Here is a 16,807-nt window from a genome sequence, read left to right on the forward strand (position 1 = left end):
TTTCCGATTTTAGTGTACGTGCTGCCAAAGCAAGTACTGTGAGACCCTGTTTCTACAAAAAATAAAAAAATAAAAATTAGTGCTTGGAAAAAAAAAAAATTAGTGCTTGACCAGGAGGCAGGCACACCTCCTCATCCTCTCATGGATGTCTGTCTGTAGAAACTAAATGGAGACAGCTTCATTTTACCCAACTGCTGTGTTTAGGTCCACTCTTTTAGTCTCGTTTTCACCCCAGGTGAGTGCAGTGGGCATCTCGGTCATGCAGGTCCGCCTCCAGTTCAGCCTTTTCTGCCTCAGCCTCCCACCTGGCTAATTTTTTTTTTTTTTTTTGAGACGGAGTCTCGCTCTGTCGCCCAGGCTGGAGTGCAATGGCACGATCTCTGCTCACTGCAAGCTCCGCCTCCCGGGTTCCCGCCATTCTCCTGCCTCAGCCTCCCAAGTAGCTGGAACTACAGGCGCCCGCCACCACGCCCGGCTAATTTTTTTGTATTTTTAGTAGAGACGGGGTTTCACCCTGTTTAGCCAGGATGGTCTCGATCTCCTGACCTCGTGATCCGCCCGCCTCGGCCTCCCAAAGTGCTGGGATTACAGGCGTGAGCCACCGCGCCCGGCCCTAGGTCCACTCTTGAGCTTCTGTTGTTCCCAGTCATGCAACCCTGGGATCCGACTCCTGGCTGCAGAGCCTTGTCAGAAGCAGGCAATGTACACAGAGACCCAAGGCCTGGTTTAGACAGGCTTTCACAGACCTGGGCATTTTGTTGAATTGTTTTTGAATTGTGGTTTCTTATCAGTTCATCCAATACTCTGTTCTGGCCACGTAGTTCCCCTTTTGGATCTCCAAACGCCTTTGCAGGCTCCATGTACCCGAACCAAACTCACTTATTCCAACAGAAGTCTGTTTTTTCTTGTTTTTTTTGTTTGTTTGTTTCTTTTGTTTTGTTTTTTGAGATGTTGTCTCCCTCTATCGCCCAGGCTGGAGTGCAGTGGCGAGATCTCGGCTCACTGCAACCTCTGCTTCCCAGGTTCAAGTAATTCTCCCCCCTCAGCCTCCTGAGTAGGTGGGATTACAGGCGCCCGCCGCCATGCCCAGCTAACTTTTGTATTTTTAGTAGAGATGGGATTTCACCATGTGGGCCAGGCTGGTCTCGAGCTCCTGACCTCAAGTGATCCACCCACTTCGGCCTCCCAAAGTGCTGGGATTACAGCTGTAAGCCACCATGCTCAGCCAGAAGTCTGTTTAAATCCATCCTTCTCCCTAGCCACCCATGAGTTATGTGACCTTGGGGTTGCTACTTAACATTTCAGTCTCAATTTCCTCAGTAGAACAAAAGCAAGAATAACAAAAGATAATTTCTTAATCCCATGCATTTGAGTCTTAAAAAAAATTTTTTTTTTTATTTAAGACAGAGTCTGGGCCGGGAGCAGTGGCTCACGCTTGTAATCCCAGCACTTTGGGAGGCCGAGGCGGGCAGATCACGAGGTCAGGAGATAGAGACCACAGTGAAACCCCATCTCTACTAAAAATACAAAAAAAAAAAAAATTAGCCGGGCGTGGTGGCGGGCACCTGTAGTCCCAGCTACTTGGAGAGGCTGAGGCAGGAGAATGGCGTGAACCCGTGAGGCGGAGCTTGCAGTGAGCCGAGATCGCGCCACTGCACTCCAGCCTGGGTGACAGAGCAAGACTCCATCTCAAAACAATAAATAAATAAATAAAGAAAGAAAGAAAGAAAGAAAGAAAGAAAGACAGAGTCTGGCTCTGTCGCCCAGGCTGGAGTGCAATGGCACGATCTTGGCTCACTGCAAGATCTGCCTCCTGGGTTCAAGCGATTCTCCTGCCTCAGCCTCCCGAGTAGCTGGGATTACTGACACCCACCACCATGCCTGGCTAATTTTTTGTATCTTTAGTAGAGACGGGGTTTCACCGTGTTAGCCAGGATGGTCTGAATCTCCTGACCTCGTGATCCACCCGCCTCGGCCTCCCAAAGTGCTGGGATTACAGGCGTGAGCCACTGCGCCCAGCCACAAAATTCTATATAATTCCAAGGTCAAAGAAGAAATAACAAAGGGCATTTTTTAAAATGCTAGAACTGAGTAGTGGTGAAATTGCTGTTGAAATGTGTTGCACTGATGGAAATTTATTTTTTATTAATTTTATTTTTTGGAGACGGAATCTCGCTCTGTCTCCCAGGCTGGAGTGCAGTGGCACGATCTTGGCTCACTGCAAGCTCCGCCTCCCGGGTTCACACCATTCTCCTGCCTCAGCCTCCTGAGTAGCTGGGACTACAGGTGCGTGGCACCATGCCCTGCTAATTTTTTGTATTTTTAGTAGAGACGAGGTTTCACCGTGTTAGCCAGGATGGTCTCGATCTCCTGACCTCATGATCCGCCCGCCCGCCTCGGCCTCCCAAAGTGCTGGGATTACAGGCTTGAGCCACCATGCCCGGCCACTGATGGAAATTTATAAATGTAAATATTTATATTAAAATATAAAATAATGGGCCAGGCATACTGGCTCACACCTGTAATCTCAGTACTTTGGGAGGCCAAGGCGGGAAGGCCATGGAGCCCAGGAGTTCAAGACCAGCCCGGTGTACAAAGGGAGACCCAGTCTCTAGTTAAGAAAGAGGGGGAGGGGGCTGGGCGCAACGTCTCACACCTGTAATTCCAGCACTTTGGGAGGCCAAGGCAGGTGGATCACCTGAGGTCAGGAGTCCAAGACCAGCCTGGCCAAGGTGGTGAAACCCCGTCTCTACTGAAAATACAAAAATTAGCCAGGTATGGTGGTGGGAGCCTGTAATCCCAGCTACTTGGAAGGCTAGGGCAGGAGAATTGCTTGAACCTGGGAGGCAGAGGTTGCAGTGAGCCAAGATCATGCCACTGCACTCTAGCCTGGGCAACAACAGCGAGACTCCATCTCAAAATAAATAAATAAAAGAAAATACAAATTTTTAAAAAACGGTACTGTGGCTGGGCATGGTGGCTCACACCTGTAATCACAGCACTTTGGGAAGCCGAGGCAGGTGGATCTCAGATCAGGGGTTCAATAAGAGCCTCACTAACATGGTGAAAACCCATCTCTACTAAAAATTAGCCTGGCATGATGGCAGGCGCCTGTAATCCCAGCTACTCAGGAGGCTGAGGCAAGAGAATTGCTTGAACCTGGGAGGCGGAGGTTGCGGTGAGCCAAGACTGCACCACTGTACTCCAGCCTGGGCAACAGAGGGAGACTCTGTCTCAAAAAGGAAAAAAAAAAAAAAGTACCTTCAAATTATGGTAGGGTGTCCATATTAAGAACGTAGAAAAAGGTGGGGGGAAGTGGCTCATGCCTGTAATCCCAGCACTTTGGGAGGCTGAGGCGGGTGGATCACCTGAGGTCAGGAGTTCAAGAACAGCCTGGCCAACACAGTATGGTGAAACCCCGTCTCTACTAAAACTACAAAATTAGCTGGGCGTGGTGGTGCATGCCTGTAATCCCAGCTACACCAGAGTCTGAGGCAGGAGAATCACAGGAACCCAGCAGGCAGAGGTTGCAGTGAGCCCAGATCACGCCATTGCACTCCAGCCTGGGCGACAAGAGTGAAACTCCGTCTCAAAAAAAAAAAAAAAGAAAGAAAAAAAGAAAAAGAATTTATTGAAATGTGCGGTCTGAAAACTGCTCTTGGCACATTTTCATTCATCCTTCCTATTCCCTCCATCCGTCACTTTTTTTTTTTTTTTTGAGACAGAGTTTCGCTCTTGTTGCCCAGGCTGGAGTATAATGGTGCGATCTCAGCTCACTGCAACCTCTGCCTCCCAGGTTCAAGCGATTTTCCTGCCTCGGCCTCCAGAATAGCTGGAATTACAGGCACCTGCCACTACGCCTAGCTAATTTTTTGTGTGTTTTTAGTAGAGATGGTCATGGCTGGTCTCCAAATCCCAACCTCAGGTGATCCACCCGCCTCGGCCTCCCAAAGTGCTGGGATTACAGGTATGAACCACCACGCCCGGCCCCTCACTTTCTTATTCTTTCTAGGATAGGCAACTGAGCGCAGCAGTGAAGAGATGGGCTTCCGGAAGCTGACAGCTGTTTGTGATCTTCAAGACCTCAGACAGGTTTTCTAAATATGCCTTGCCTTCATTTTCTCAAGGAAAGTGAAAAATGGGTAGGATCACGGCAATCGCTACTGTGTGGCAAAGTTTAGAGGACGTAATAAGTAAACACAGGGTCAAGCACGGTGGCTCACACCAGAAACCCCAGCACTTTGGGAGGCCGTGGTGGGAAGGTTGCTTAAGCCCATGGGGTTGAGACCAGCCTGGGCAACATAGTGAGAGCCCCGTCTCTATAAAAAATACAAAAATCTAGTCAGGCGTGATAGCGTATGCCTGTAGCCTTCAGTGAGCTATGATTATGCCACTGCACACCAGCCTAGGTGACAGAGTGAGACCCTGTCTCAAAAAGAAAAAACGAAAAGAAATATACATGTACATATACATATATTGGTTCTAAAACATGAAAAAGGCCGGGCGTGGTAGCTCATGCCTGCAATCCAAGCACTTCGGGAGTCTGAGGCGGACGGATCACGAGGTCCGAAGTTTGAGACCACCCTGGCCAACATAGTGAAACTCTGTCTCTACTAAAAATACAAAAAAAAAAAAAAAAAAAAAAGGCTAGGCGCAGTGGCTCACGCCTGTAATCCTAGCACTTTGGGAGGCCGAGGTGAGCGGATTACCTGAGGTTGGGAGTTCAAGACCAGCCTGGCCAACATGGTGAAACCCCATCTCCACTAAAAATACAAAAAATTAGCCGGGTACAGTGGCACGCACCTATAATCCCAGCTCTTCAGGAGGCTGAGGCAGGAGAATCGCTTGAACTCTGGAGGCAGAGGTTGCAGTGAACCGAGATCGCGCCACTGCACTACAGCCCGGGCGACAGTGCAAGAATCAGTCTCAAAAAAAAAGCAAAACAAACAACATGAAAAAAAGCTATAAAACCCAACTTTTTAGTCTTATTTATATGTTTACAAAATTAATACTGCCAGCCAGGCACGGTGGCTCACGCCTGTAATCCCAGCACTTTAGGAGGCTGAGGCTGGCGGATCACCTGAGGTCAGGAGTTTGAGACCAGCCTGGCCAGCATGGCAAAACCCCGTCTCTACTACAAAAAAATTCAAAAATCAGCCAGGCGTTGTGGCGCATGCTTGTAATCCCAAATACTCAGGAGGCTGAGGCAGGAGAATCGCTTGAACCCGGCAGGCAGAGGCTGCAGGGAGCCGAGATCATGCCATTGCATTCCAGCCTGGGCAACAGAGCAAGACTCCACTAAAAAAAAAAAAAAAAATACTGTGAGTGTAAAACTGATGAACTTGGTGCTTTTCATGTGTCTCATAGTTGACGTGTCATTGATATTTCACTTGAAGTACGGTTGGATTTTTATTAATAATATACCTGGGGTGATGGGAGAAGGTAGCCAATCACAGCTGAGGTTTCTAAGCGGTGATTCTCAGCCTCGGCGGCAATCACAGTTATCTGGGACTCTAAAGAACTCCAGGGTCTGAGCCGCCCCAGTCTGACCAATCAAGCAGAATCTCTGGGCGTTTGTGCTTTGAAATGAGGCTCCAGATAGGTAAGTTTAACAGGCAGCTAAGACTGAGAACCACAGGTGGAGATCGGGAAGGTCAGGTGAGGAATCGCCCCCCCACCACTCCCCGTCCCCAAACGACCCCCCGGTAATTCCGGTGGATACAGGAAGTGCTCAGCAGCGATTACGCCCCGAGGGCCAATCACAGGGCTGCGGCCCAACGAGAGGCCTTATTAGAGCTTTCTCAACCTACAGCCCTCACCGCCGCCTGAGAGTAGGGCCAGGTGCTGCGAGGTGAGTGGCTCTCCGGCAACTCTGCAACTTCCTTTCTTTATTTCTCCATTCCACAGTTGGTAAAATTTCTCCTTTTTTTTTTTTTTTTTTTTGAGACGGTCTCGCTCTGTCGGCCAGGCTGGAGTGCAGTGGCGCGATTAGGTTCAAGCTTGAACACCTCCCAGGTTCAAGCGATTTTTTCATACCTCAGCCTCCTGAGTAGCTGGGACTACAGGCGTGAGCCACCACGCCTGGCAAACATTGAATAGCCTTTCATCTCTTGCTGGAACCTCAAGTCGTCTTTTTTTTTTTTTTTTTTGAGACGAAGTCTGGCTCTGTCGCTCAGGCTGGGGTGCAGTGGTGCGATCTTGGCCCACTGCAAGCTCTGCCTCCCGGGTTCAAGCAATTCTCCTGCCTCAGCCTCCTGAGTAGCTGGGACTACAGGCGCCCATCACCACGCCTGGCTAATTTTTTGTATTTTTAGTAGAGACGGGGTTTCACCATGTTGGCCAGGCGGGTCTCAGTCTCCTGACCTTGTGATCCGCCCGCCTCGGCCTCTCAAAGTGTCGGGATTACAGGGGCCTTTTTTTTTTTCTTCTTTTTTGAGGGTCTTACTCTGTTTCTCAGGCTGGAGCGCTGTGGCAGGATCTCCGCTCACTGAAGCCTTGACCTCTCCGGCTCAAGCAATCCTCACACCTCAGCCTCTGAAGTAGCTGGGACCGTGGGAGGGTGCCACCACATCTGTTCTGGCTAATAATAATATTATTACCACTGTTTGTAGAGACTCACTAGATGTAGGGTCTTAGTATGTTGCCGAAGCTGGTCTCTAACTCCTGGGCTCAAGCGATCTTCCTGCCTCAGACTCCCAAAGTCCTGGGATTACAGGCAGGAGCCACTGCGCCCGGCCTAAATCTTTTCTTCTGTTAGAAATACAGTGGTTCTGCCTGTCTCAGTGGCTCACGCCTGTAATCGCAGCGCTTTGGGAGGCCGAGGTGGGTGGATCACCGGAGGTCGGGAGTTCGAGACCAGCCTGACCAACATGTAGAAACCCCATCTCTACTAAAAATATAAAATTAGGTAGGCGTGGTGGCTTATGCCTGTAATCCCAGCTACTCAGGAGGCTGAGGCGGGAGAATCATTTGAACCCGGGAGGCGGAGGTTTCGGGGAGCCGAGATCATACCATTGCTCTCCAGCCTGCACAGCAAGAGAGAAACCGTCTCAAAAAATAAAATCCAGTGGTTCTGAATTGGGAAAGAGTAGCAGATGCTTAGATCTAGAGAGACTCTAGTTTATGTTGGCTCATAAGAGGATAGGTTTGTGTGCTTTTATTTCTGTTCTCTTGGGGGATTTAAGATAGAGCTATAGAGAGCTCCAAAAAAAAAAAATACATTGGAACAGGTCAGATGCTGTGGTTGCTGTATGTGGAGTCCTGGGCAGTGCCGAGGTTTTGTGTCTAATGAGTCCTCTTAACAGAAGGTATTGTCTTTTATTCATTGAGGTGACGAAGCCTCTTAGCATTGTTTTAGTCCAGCTTCCAGACCTGAGTCTTATGCAAATACCTATGCCAGTTGCCACTCTCAAGTTATTCACAGCTATCATCTAGAGAGGTGTTATACCCTTTCTGTAAAGTTTTTGTTGCTTTTTTTTTTTTTTTTTTTTTGAGACAAAGTCTAGCTCTGTTGCCCAGGCTGGAGTACAATGGTGCTATCTCAGCTTACTGCAGCCTCCACCTCCCAGGTTCAAGCAATTCTCGTGCCTCAGCCTCTTAAGTAGCTGAGACTACAGCCGCCTGTCACCACGCGGCTAATTTTCGTATTTTTAGTTGATATAGGGTTTCACTATGTTGGCCAGGCTGGTCTCAAGCTCCAGACCTCAGGTGATCCTCCCGCCTCGGCCTCCCAAAGTGCTGGGATTACAGGTGTGAGCCATCCCACCCGGCCCTGCTGTTATTTTTAAAATAGAGACAGGGTCTTATGTTGCCAGGCTTGTCTGGAACTTCTGGACTGGAGTGATCCACCCACCTCAGCTTCCCAAAGTGCGGGGATTACAAACATCGGCCACCACCCCCAGTGTTGTGTTTTTGTTTGTTTTACCAGGCTGGAGTGCAGTGGTGCGATCGCAGCTCACTGCAGCCTTAACTTCTCTAGCTCAGGTGATCCTCCCACCTCAGCCTCCTCAGTAGCTGGGACCACAGGTGCATGCCACTATGCCCAGCACATTTTTTTTGTGTGTGTTTTTTTTGTAGAGACAGGGTTTTGCCATGTTGCCCAGGCTGGTCGCAAACTCCAAGCAATCCTCCCGCCTTGGCTTCCCAAAGTGTTGGGGTTCCAGGCGTGAGCCATGGCCCCCCGGCCAGCTTCAGTAAAGTAAAAGCCACACACCTGTGTCCTGAAACCAGGCTCCACCACTAACTCATCTTCAAGCCTTTTTTTTTTTTGAGACAGTTTCACTCTTGTCGCCCCAGGCTGGAGTGCAATGGCACCATGTTGGCTCACCACAACCTCTGCCCCCCACTCCCGGGTTCAAGCAATTCTCCCGCCTCAGCCTCCCAAGTAGCTGGAACTACAGGTGCCCGCCACCAGACCCGGCTAATTTTTTGTATTTTTAGTAGAGACAGGGTTTCACTGTGTTAGCCAGGATGGTCTCGATCTCCTGACCTCGTGATCCGCCCACCTCGGCCTCCCAAAGTGCTGGGATTACAGGCGTGAGCCACTGCGTCCGGCTGTTTGTTTGCATTTTCATATTCACCCCAGTTTTCACGAAGTGTCTTGTCTCCTGGGTGATCCACATAGCTCATCACTTCCTCATCCGATCTATGCTTGTCCTTTCATTGTTGTATTACTACTTTGCTATAATGAGAGAGTGTTTTTGCTTTGTAGGTTAACTTTTAGAACCTGAGCAGCCCCTCAGGGAAAACCCTGACAGCTGGTTATTTTGCAATTAGAAAAACTAGCTGGGCACCGAGGCAGGTGAATCACGAGGTCAGGAGTTCGAGACCAGCCTGGCCAACTTGGTGAAACCCCCCCATCTCTACTAAAAATACAAAAAATTAGCTGGGCATAGTGGTGAATGCCTGTAATCCCAGCTACTCGGGAGGCTGAGACAGGAGAATTGCTTGAATCCGGGAGATAGAGGTTGCAGTGAGCCGAGATTGCAGCACTGCACTCTAGCCCGGGTGACAAAGTGAGACTCTGTCTCAAAAAAAACCAAAACAAAAAACAACAAAAAAAAAAACCAAAAAGTAGCCGAGCGTGGTGGTGGGTGCCCATAATCCGAGCTACTCAGGAGGCTGAGGCAGGAGAATTGTTTGAACCTGGGAGGCGGAGGTTGCAGTGAACTGAGATCATACTACTGCACTCCAGCCTGGGCAGCAGAGTGAAACTGTCTCAAAAATAAGTAAATAAAAATAAAATGAGCTGAGGTCTTGCTCTGTTGTCCAGATGGGAGTGCAGTGGCACAATCAAGGCTCACTGCAGTTTCAATCTCCCAGGCTCAAGCAATCCTCCCATCGCAGCCCCCTGAGTAGCTGGGCCTACAGGCATGTACCACCACCCACTGCTAACTTACTTTGTGTGGAGATGGGGGTCTCACTATGTTGCCCAGGCTGGGAGTTTATTCTTGAAAAAGCAGAGTAGATGGTGAGTGTCCTCGTTCATGGCACAGCGGGGACTGGCATTTGAGACAGGAGTGCTAATCACCATCCCTCTCCATTCCTCCCTTAATTCTCATCAGAGCTCCCACGTGGGACAAGATGGTGTCTCCGGCGCCGATGAGCTTCAACCTGCCGGCTCTCCTGGAGCAGCTCAGCCAGGATGAGTTGAGCAAGTTCAAGTCTCTGATCACGACCGTCTCCCTGGCAAATGAGCTCCAGAAGATCCCCCACAAGGAGGTAGACAAAGCTGATAGAAAGCAACTGGCAGAAATCCTCACCAGCCATTGTCACAGCTACTGGGTGGAGATGGCAACCATCCAGGTCTTTGAAAAGATGCACCGAATGGATCTGTCTGAGAGTGCAAAGGACGAACTCAGAGGTGAGTGGAAATCGGTCCACCCTGTGTCCTAGGAGGAAGCAGGCGTCCTCTCCAGGACTTTAGAAATTCAGAAGGCCAGGCACGCTCGCTCATGCCTGTCATCCCAGCACTTTGGGAGGCCGAGGCGGTTGGATCACCTGAGGGTCAGGAGTTTGAGACCAGCCTGACCAACATGGTGAAACAGCATCTCTACTAAAAATACAAAAATTAGCTGGGCGTGGTGGCAGACACCTGTAATCCCAGCTACTCGGGAGGCGGAGGCAGGAGATCACTTGAACCCAGGAGGCGGGGGTTGCTATGAGCTGAGATCACGCCATTGCACCCGAGCCTGGGCAACAAGAGCAAAATTCCATCTCAAAAAAAAAAAAGAAACGGCATTGAGGCTTGGAGAGGGACTGCTTGTTCTGAACACAGGTGCTGGATCTTCATAAACCCTGGTGTCTGTCCTGGTCCTTATTTTCTACCTGTTTCTATCCCTTTCAGGTATCGTACAGTTGGCCTAACATATCTGTGGACTTAACTAATCCTAGATCCAAAATAATGGGGGCAAAGACAATTAAAAATAACAATACAATAAAATGCACATGAACTGTGGTTATTTAACTCTTCTTGAGAGAGGATCTCACTGTCACCCAGGCTGGAGTTTAGTGGCACGATCTCGGCTCACTGCAACCTCCGCCTCCTGGGTTCAAGCGATTCTCCTGCCTCAGCCTCCCGAGTAGCCGGGATTACAGGCATGTCCCACCACGCCTGGCTGATTTTTTTTTTTTTTTTTTGTATTTTAAACAAGAGATGGGGTTTCACCATGTTAGCCAGGATAGTCTCGATGTCCTGACCTCGTGATCTGCCCGCCTTGGCCTCCCAAAGTGTTGGGATTACAGGCGTGAGCCACCGCACCCAGCTAGCAAGTGCATTTAAAACAACTCTAAACTTTCTACCCCATAACTTTTTTTTACGCTTTTTTTTGTTTGTTTGTTTGAGACAAGTCTCACTCTGTCGCCCAGGATGGAGTGCAGTGGCACAATCTCAGCTTATTGCAACTCCCGCCCCCCAGGTTCAAGCGATTCTCCTGCATCAGCCTCTTGAGTAGCTGGGATTTTACAGGCACCTGCCACTGCGCCTGGCTAAATTTTGTTTTTTTGTGTGTTTTTTTTTGAGACGGAGTTTCACTCTTGTTGCCCAGGCTGGAGTGCAATGGCACGATCTCGGCTCACCACAACCTCCACCTCCCAGGTTCAAGCGATTCTCCTGCCTCAGCCTCCCTAGTAGCTGGGATTATAGGCATGTGCCACCACGCCTGGCTAATTTTGTATTTTTAGTAGAGACGGTGTTTCTCCATGTTGGTCAGGCTGATCTCGAACTCCCGACCTCAGGTGATCCGCCTGCCTCGGCCTCCCAAAGTGCTGGGATTACAGGTGTGAGCCACTGCGCCCGGCCCTAAATTTTGTATTTTAATAGAGATGGGGTTTCACTATGTTGGCCAGGCTGGTCTTGAACTCCTGACCATGTGATCAACCCGCCTCGGCTTCCCAATGTGCTGGAATTACAGGTGTGAGCCACCATGTCCAGCTACACTTTTTTTTGAAATGGGGTCTCGTTTTGTTGATCAGGCTGGAGTACAATGGGGCAATCACAGCTCACTGCAGCCTCAACCTCCCAGACTTGAGCAATCCTGCCACTATAGCCTCCCACCACACCTCGCTGATTCTTGTATTTTTTTTTTTTTTTTTTTTTGTAGAGATAGGGTTTCACCATGTTGCCCATGCTGGTCTCGAACTTCTATGGGCTCAACCGATCCTCCTGCCTTGGCTTCCCAAAGTCCTGGGATCAGAAACATGAGCCACAGTGCCTGGCCAGTGCAGCTTTATTTACAGTAACCAAGATATAGCAGTCTAAGTGACCATCAGTGGATGAATAGAAAATGTGCCCATTGGGTACCCTGCCTACTGCCTGGGTTGTAAGATTGTTGGGACCCCACGCCTCAAAAAGGAAACATGGTAGGCCGGGCGCGGTGGCTCACGCCTGTAATCCCAGCACTTTGGGAGGCCAAGGCGGGTGGATCACTTGAGGCCAGGAGTTTGAGACCAGCCCGGCCAACGTGGTGAAATCCTGTCTCTACTAAAAATATAAAAAAATTAGCCGGGCATAGTGGCACGCTCCTGTAGTCCCAGCTACTTGGGAGGCTGAGGCAGGAGGATCACTTGAACCAGGGAGTCAGAGGTTGCAGTGAGCCAAGATTGTGCCACTGCACTCCAGCCTGGGTGACAGCAAGACTCCATCTCAAAAAAAAAAAAAAAAAAAGAAAACATGGTATTAATTACATAATGGAATACTCCTCAAACTTAAGGAAATCCTATCTTTTTATTTAAAAATTGCCAGTTTTATTTCAGCTAGAGATCACTTTTTAGCATGTTTCCTGTCTTTAATGACGGATGAGGGTTTGTTTTTTTGGTTTGGTTTTGGTTTTGAGACGAAGTTTCACTCTTGTCGCCCAGGCTAGAGTAGAATGGCACAATCTCGGCTCACTGAGACCTCCTCCTCCCGGGTTTAAGTGATTCTCCTGCCTCAGCCTCCAGAGTAGCTGGGATTGCAGGCGCCTACCACCACACCCGCTAATTTTTGTATTTTAGTAGAGACGGGGTTTCACCATGTTGACCAGACTGGTCTCGAACTACCAACCTCAGGTGATCTGCCCACCTCGGCCTCCCAAAGTGTTGGGATTACAGGTGTGAGCAACCATGCCGGGCCGAGGGTTTTTAACTCTAGCTGGCCTCCGGAGGTTACAAGTTTGAAAACAGCAGGAGGAAACCCAGAGAGTTGTAAACTTACGAGGGTCTGGGCTCTGAAAAAGATGCAAATTTTCTTTCCATGCCGATAGCGCTCACACAAACATGGTGAATGTTCCTAAAACCTGCCAGACTTTCTGTAAGAAGTGTGGCAAGCACCACCCCGACAAAGTGACACAGGGCAAGGATTCTTGGTATGCCCAGGGGAAGCAGTGTTATGACAGGAAGCAGAGTGGCTATGGTGGGCAGACTAAGCCGATTTTCCAGAAAAAAGCTAAAACTAGAAAGAAGATTGTGCTAAGGCTCATTGAGTGCCTTGAGCCCAGCTGCAGATCTAAGAATGCTGGCTATTAAAAGATACAAGCAGCCGAGCGTGGTGGCTCACGCCTGTAATCCCAACACTTTGGGAGGCCAAGGTGGGCGGATCACAAGGTCAGGAGTTTGAGACCAGCCTGGCCAAAATGGTGAAACCCTATCTCTACTAAAAATACAAAACTTAGCCGGGCATTGGTGGCGTGCGCCTGTAGTCCCAGCTACTCAGGAGGCTGAGGCAGGAGAATCGCTTGAACCTGGGAGGCAGAGGTAGCAGTGAGCCAAGATCGTGCCACTCCAGCCTGGGCGACAGAGTGACACTCTGTCTCAAAAAAAAAAAAAAAAAAAGATGCAAGCATTTTGAACTGGAAGGAGGTAAGAGAAAGGAACAAGTGATCCAGTTCTAAGTGTCATCTTTTCTTTTATGAAGGCAATAAAATCTTGAGCTTATGTTAAATGCAAAATTTTCCCCCCCTTCTTTTTCAGAAGCAGCTTTGAAATCGTTTAATAAAAACAAGCCTCTATCATTAGGTAAGTTACCTCATTTACAACTTTTATTCTTCAAGTGAGATCTGGGAACTCGGGCCTTTGTTTTAAGGAGAATGTGCTGAGCACTAAGAATGCAAAGAAATGCCGGAGTTCACACCCCTGCTCCCAGGGCGGAGCTGGTCACACAGGTGCGCAGCAGTAAGACCTGGGAAGCCGAAACACGATAGCGTTTGTTGGAAATCTATAAATACATACAAAGCAGGGAAGGGTAAGCTTGGCCTTTGAATCTGGATAAGCTAGAGACTTTGGTTTTTTGAGGTGGAGGCTTGCTCTGTCGCCTAGGCTGAAGTGCAGTGATACAACCTCGGCTGACTGCAACCTCCACCTCCCGGGTTCAAGCAGTTCTCCTGCTTCAGCCTCTGGAGTAGCTGGGATTACAGGTGCCGGTCACCAGGCCTGGCTAATTTTTTGTGGTTTTTGTAGAGATGGGGTTTCACCATGTTGGCCAGGCTGGTCTTGAACTCCTGACCTCAAGTGATCTGCCCACCTCAGTGTCCCAAAATGCTGGGATTATAAGCGTGAGTCACCACAGCCGGCTTTTTTTTTTTTTTTGAAACAGGGCTTCACTCTGTCTCTTAGGCTGGAGTGCCGTGGTACAATCATGGCTCACTGCAGCCTTGCCCTCCCAGGCTCTGGTGATCCTCCTGCCTCAGCCTCCTGAGTAGCTGGGACCACAGGCGCCCGCCACCACGCCTGACTAATTTTTTTCACTTTTTGTAGAGACGGTCTTGCTATGTTGCCCAGGCTGGTCTCGAATTACTAAACTCAATCAGTCCTCCCGCCTCACCCTTCCAAACTGCTGGGGTACAGGTGTGAGCCATGACACCTGGCCCTTATCAGCTACTTATATCCTGAAGATTGTTTTTTGAGATGGAGTCTTGCTGTGTTGCTCTGGCTTGATTGCGGTGGCACAGTCATAGCTCATTGCAGCCTCAACCTTCCAGGCTCCAGAGATCCTCTTACCTCAGCCTCCTGAGTAGCTGGGACTACAGGTGTGCACTGCCACACCTGACTAATATTTGTATTTTTGGTAGGGACAGTTTCACTATGTTGCCAGATATGGTGTCAAACTCCTGGTCACAAGTGATCCTCCCACCTTGGCCTCCCAAAGTGCTGGCATTACAGACATGATTCACCACACCTGGCCATGAAGACTTTTTTTTTTTTTTTTTGGACAAAGTCTCACTCTGTTGCCCAGGACGGAATGCAGTGGCATGATCTCGGCTCACTGCAACCTCTGACCTCTGCCTCCCAGTTCAAGCGATTCTCTTGCCTCAGCCTCCCGAGTAGCTGGGATTACAGGCATCTGCCACCAAGCCCAGCTAATTTTTGTAATTTTAGTAGAGATGGGGTTTCACCATGTTGGCCAGGCTGGGCTTGAACTCTTGACCTCGTGATCCGCCTGCCTCAGCCTCCCAAAGTGCTGGGATTACAGGTGTGAGTCACTCACTGCGCCCGGTCTCATGAAGACCTTTTTTGAGACAGAGTCTTGCTCTGTCACCCAGGCTGGAGTGCAGTGGTACAATCTCACTGCAGCCTCTGCCTCCCAGGTTCAAGTGATTCTCCTGCCTTAGCCTCCCAAGTAGCTGGGATTACAGGCACCTACCACCACGCCTGGCTAATTTTTGTATTTTTAGTAGAGACAGGGTTTCACCATGTTGGCCAGGCTGGTCTCAAAGTCCTGACCTCAAGTGATCTGTCTGCCTCGGCCTCACAGAGTGCTGGGATTACAGGCGTGAGCCACCTCACCTGGTGGTGAAGACTCGAAAGGCTCTTCTCAGACCAGCCTTTGTCCTGAAGTTCACATGCCTGTGTCCAGTTGCCTCCCCAGCATCTTTTCAGGAGTTCCACGGACTCGCCCCTTCATTATCCAGGGTTAAGCTGCAGATACTCTTATTAGGATTCCACCTTGTTCTCTTTTTATTTTTATTTTATTTTATTTTATTTTTTTTTGAGACAGAGTCTCGCTTGCTCTGTTGCCAGGCTGAAGTGCAGTGGAGCGATCTCGGCTCACTGCAGTCTCCACCTCCTGCAATTCCCCTGCCTCAGCCTCCCAAGTAGCTGGGACTTACAGGTACACACCACCATGCCCGGCTAATTTTTTGTTTTAGTAGAGATGGGGCTTCACCATGTTGGCCAGGATGGTCTCGATCTCCTGACCTCATGATCCACCTGCCTCGGCCTCCCAAAGTGTTAGGATTACAGGCGTGAGCCACCACGCCCGGCTGATTCCACCTTCTTCTTACATTCTTTCCCAGTTCATTTTAAATTTATTTACCTCATCAGAAACTAGGGAGTTAGGCCCGGCTGGCAGATCACCTGAGGTTGGGAGTTCGAGACCAGCCTGACCAACATGGAGAAACCCTGTGTGTACTAAAAATACAAAATTCGCCAGGTATGGTGGCACATGCCTGTAATCCAAGCTACTCGGGAGGCTGAGGCAGGAGAATCACTTGAACCCAGGAGGCGGAGGTTGCAGGGAGCCGAGATCACACCATTGCACTCCAGCCTGGGCAACGAGCGAAACTACATCTCAAAAAAAAGAAAAACTAGGCGGTTAATCCTCAAAGCCTTTCCAGTGGCCTTATGCATGAGTACTGTGTGTGTGTGTGTGTGTGTGTGTGTGTGTGTGTGTGTTTGTGTGTGTATGTCTTTCACACCGTGTGTTCTGAACTACTTAGGAATTCTCACCAGAAAGGCACGTAAACCTGGGATCATGGCCTAATGTACTTTCACTTTTACATCCAGTACCTTGTCCACATCCTTTTTAGTAATCTAGTAAATTACCTAATCTAGATTTAACTATTGAGACTCAGTGGTCGAACTTGAGCCATCTTGGAGTCCCACTGCCAGCACAGCAACAGGCCTGTAATGCCCCCCCTTTTTCTTCAGGGGTAACACGGAAAGAACGACCACCTCTAGACCTGGAGGAAATGCTGGAACGCTTCGAAGCAGAAGCACTAGGTGGGTGTCAGGACCTCCGACGCTGGAGTCAGCCGAGGGAAGCCGCCCCTTCTTGCTGCTTTCTCCTGTTCCTTTGAAGAACCCCATCTCTCTCCAATCTTTCTCTCTACTCTTCTTAATTTGCCCACTGTCTCCTGGAGAATGCCAACCTCCCTTCCATAAGAATAGAGGGAAGAACGAACCTTGCAGAGAATTAGAACTCAGTTTGTAGAAAGTTAGGAGCACGATGCAAAGAGTTTTTGTTTTTTTTTTTTTTTTTTTTTTTGAGACGGAGTCTTGCTCTGTCGCCCAGGCTGGAGTGCAGTGGCGCAATCTCGGCTCACTGCAAGCTCCG

At 49.3% G+C, this 16,807-nt stretch overlaps 2 protein-coding genes across 2 annotated transcripts in view; one reads left to right on the forward strand and one right to left on the reverse strand.

Annotated features, from left to right (window-relative positions):
* NLRP7 (NLR family pyrin domain containing 7) overlaps window positions 1-5,625 on the reverse strand; it is a 43,265-nt gene extending 37,640 nt beyond the window's left edge. Inside the window, exon 1 of the mRNA XM_032171110.2 lies at window positions 5,425-5,625. The gene's annotated coding sequence lies outside the window, so the exon portion shown is untranslated. The remainder of the gene's footprint in view (window positions 1-5,424) is intronic.
* A 184-nt stretch (window positions 5,626-5,809) lies between these two features.
* Window positions 5,810-16,807, forward strand: part of NLRP2 (NLR family pyrin domain containing 2) — a 35,956-nt gene continuing 24,958 nt past the window's right edge. The window contains exons 1-4 of the mRNA XM_032171115.2: window positions 5,810-5,851; window positions 9,564-9,862; window positions 13,447-13,491; window positions 16,402-16,473. Of these exons, the coding sequence (XP_032027006.1) occupies window positions 9,583-9,862; window positions 13,447-13,491; window positions 16,402-16,473 (397 nt within the window). The 5' untranslated portion in view covers window positions 5,810-5,851; window positions 9,564-9,582. The remainder of the gene's footprint in view (window positions 5,852-9,563; window positions 9,863-13,446; window positions 13,492-16,401; window positions 16,474-16,807) is intronic.

This window comes from Hylobates moloch, unplaced genomic scaffold, assembly GCF_009828535.3.
Source record: "Hylobates moloch isolate HMO894 unplaced genomic scaffold, HMol_V3 SCAFFOLD_12, whole genome shotgun sequence".
Classification (NCBI taxonomy): domain Eukaryota; kingdom Metazoa; phylum Chordata; class Mammalia; order Primates; family Hylobatidae; genus Hylobates; species Hylobates moloch.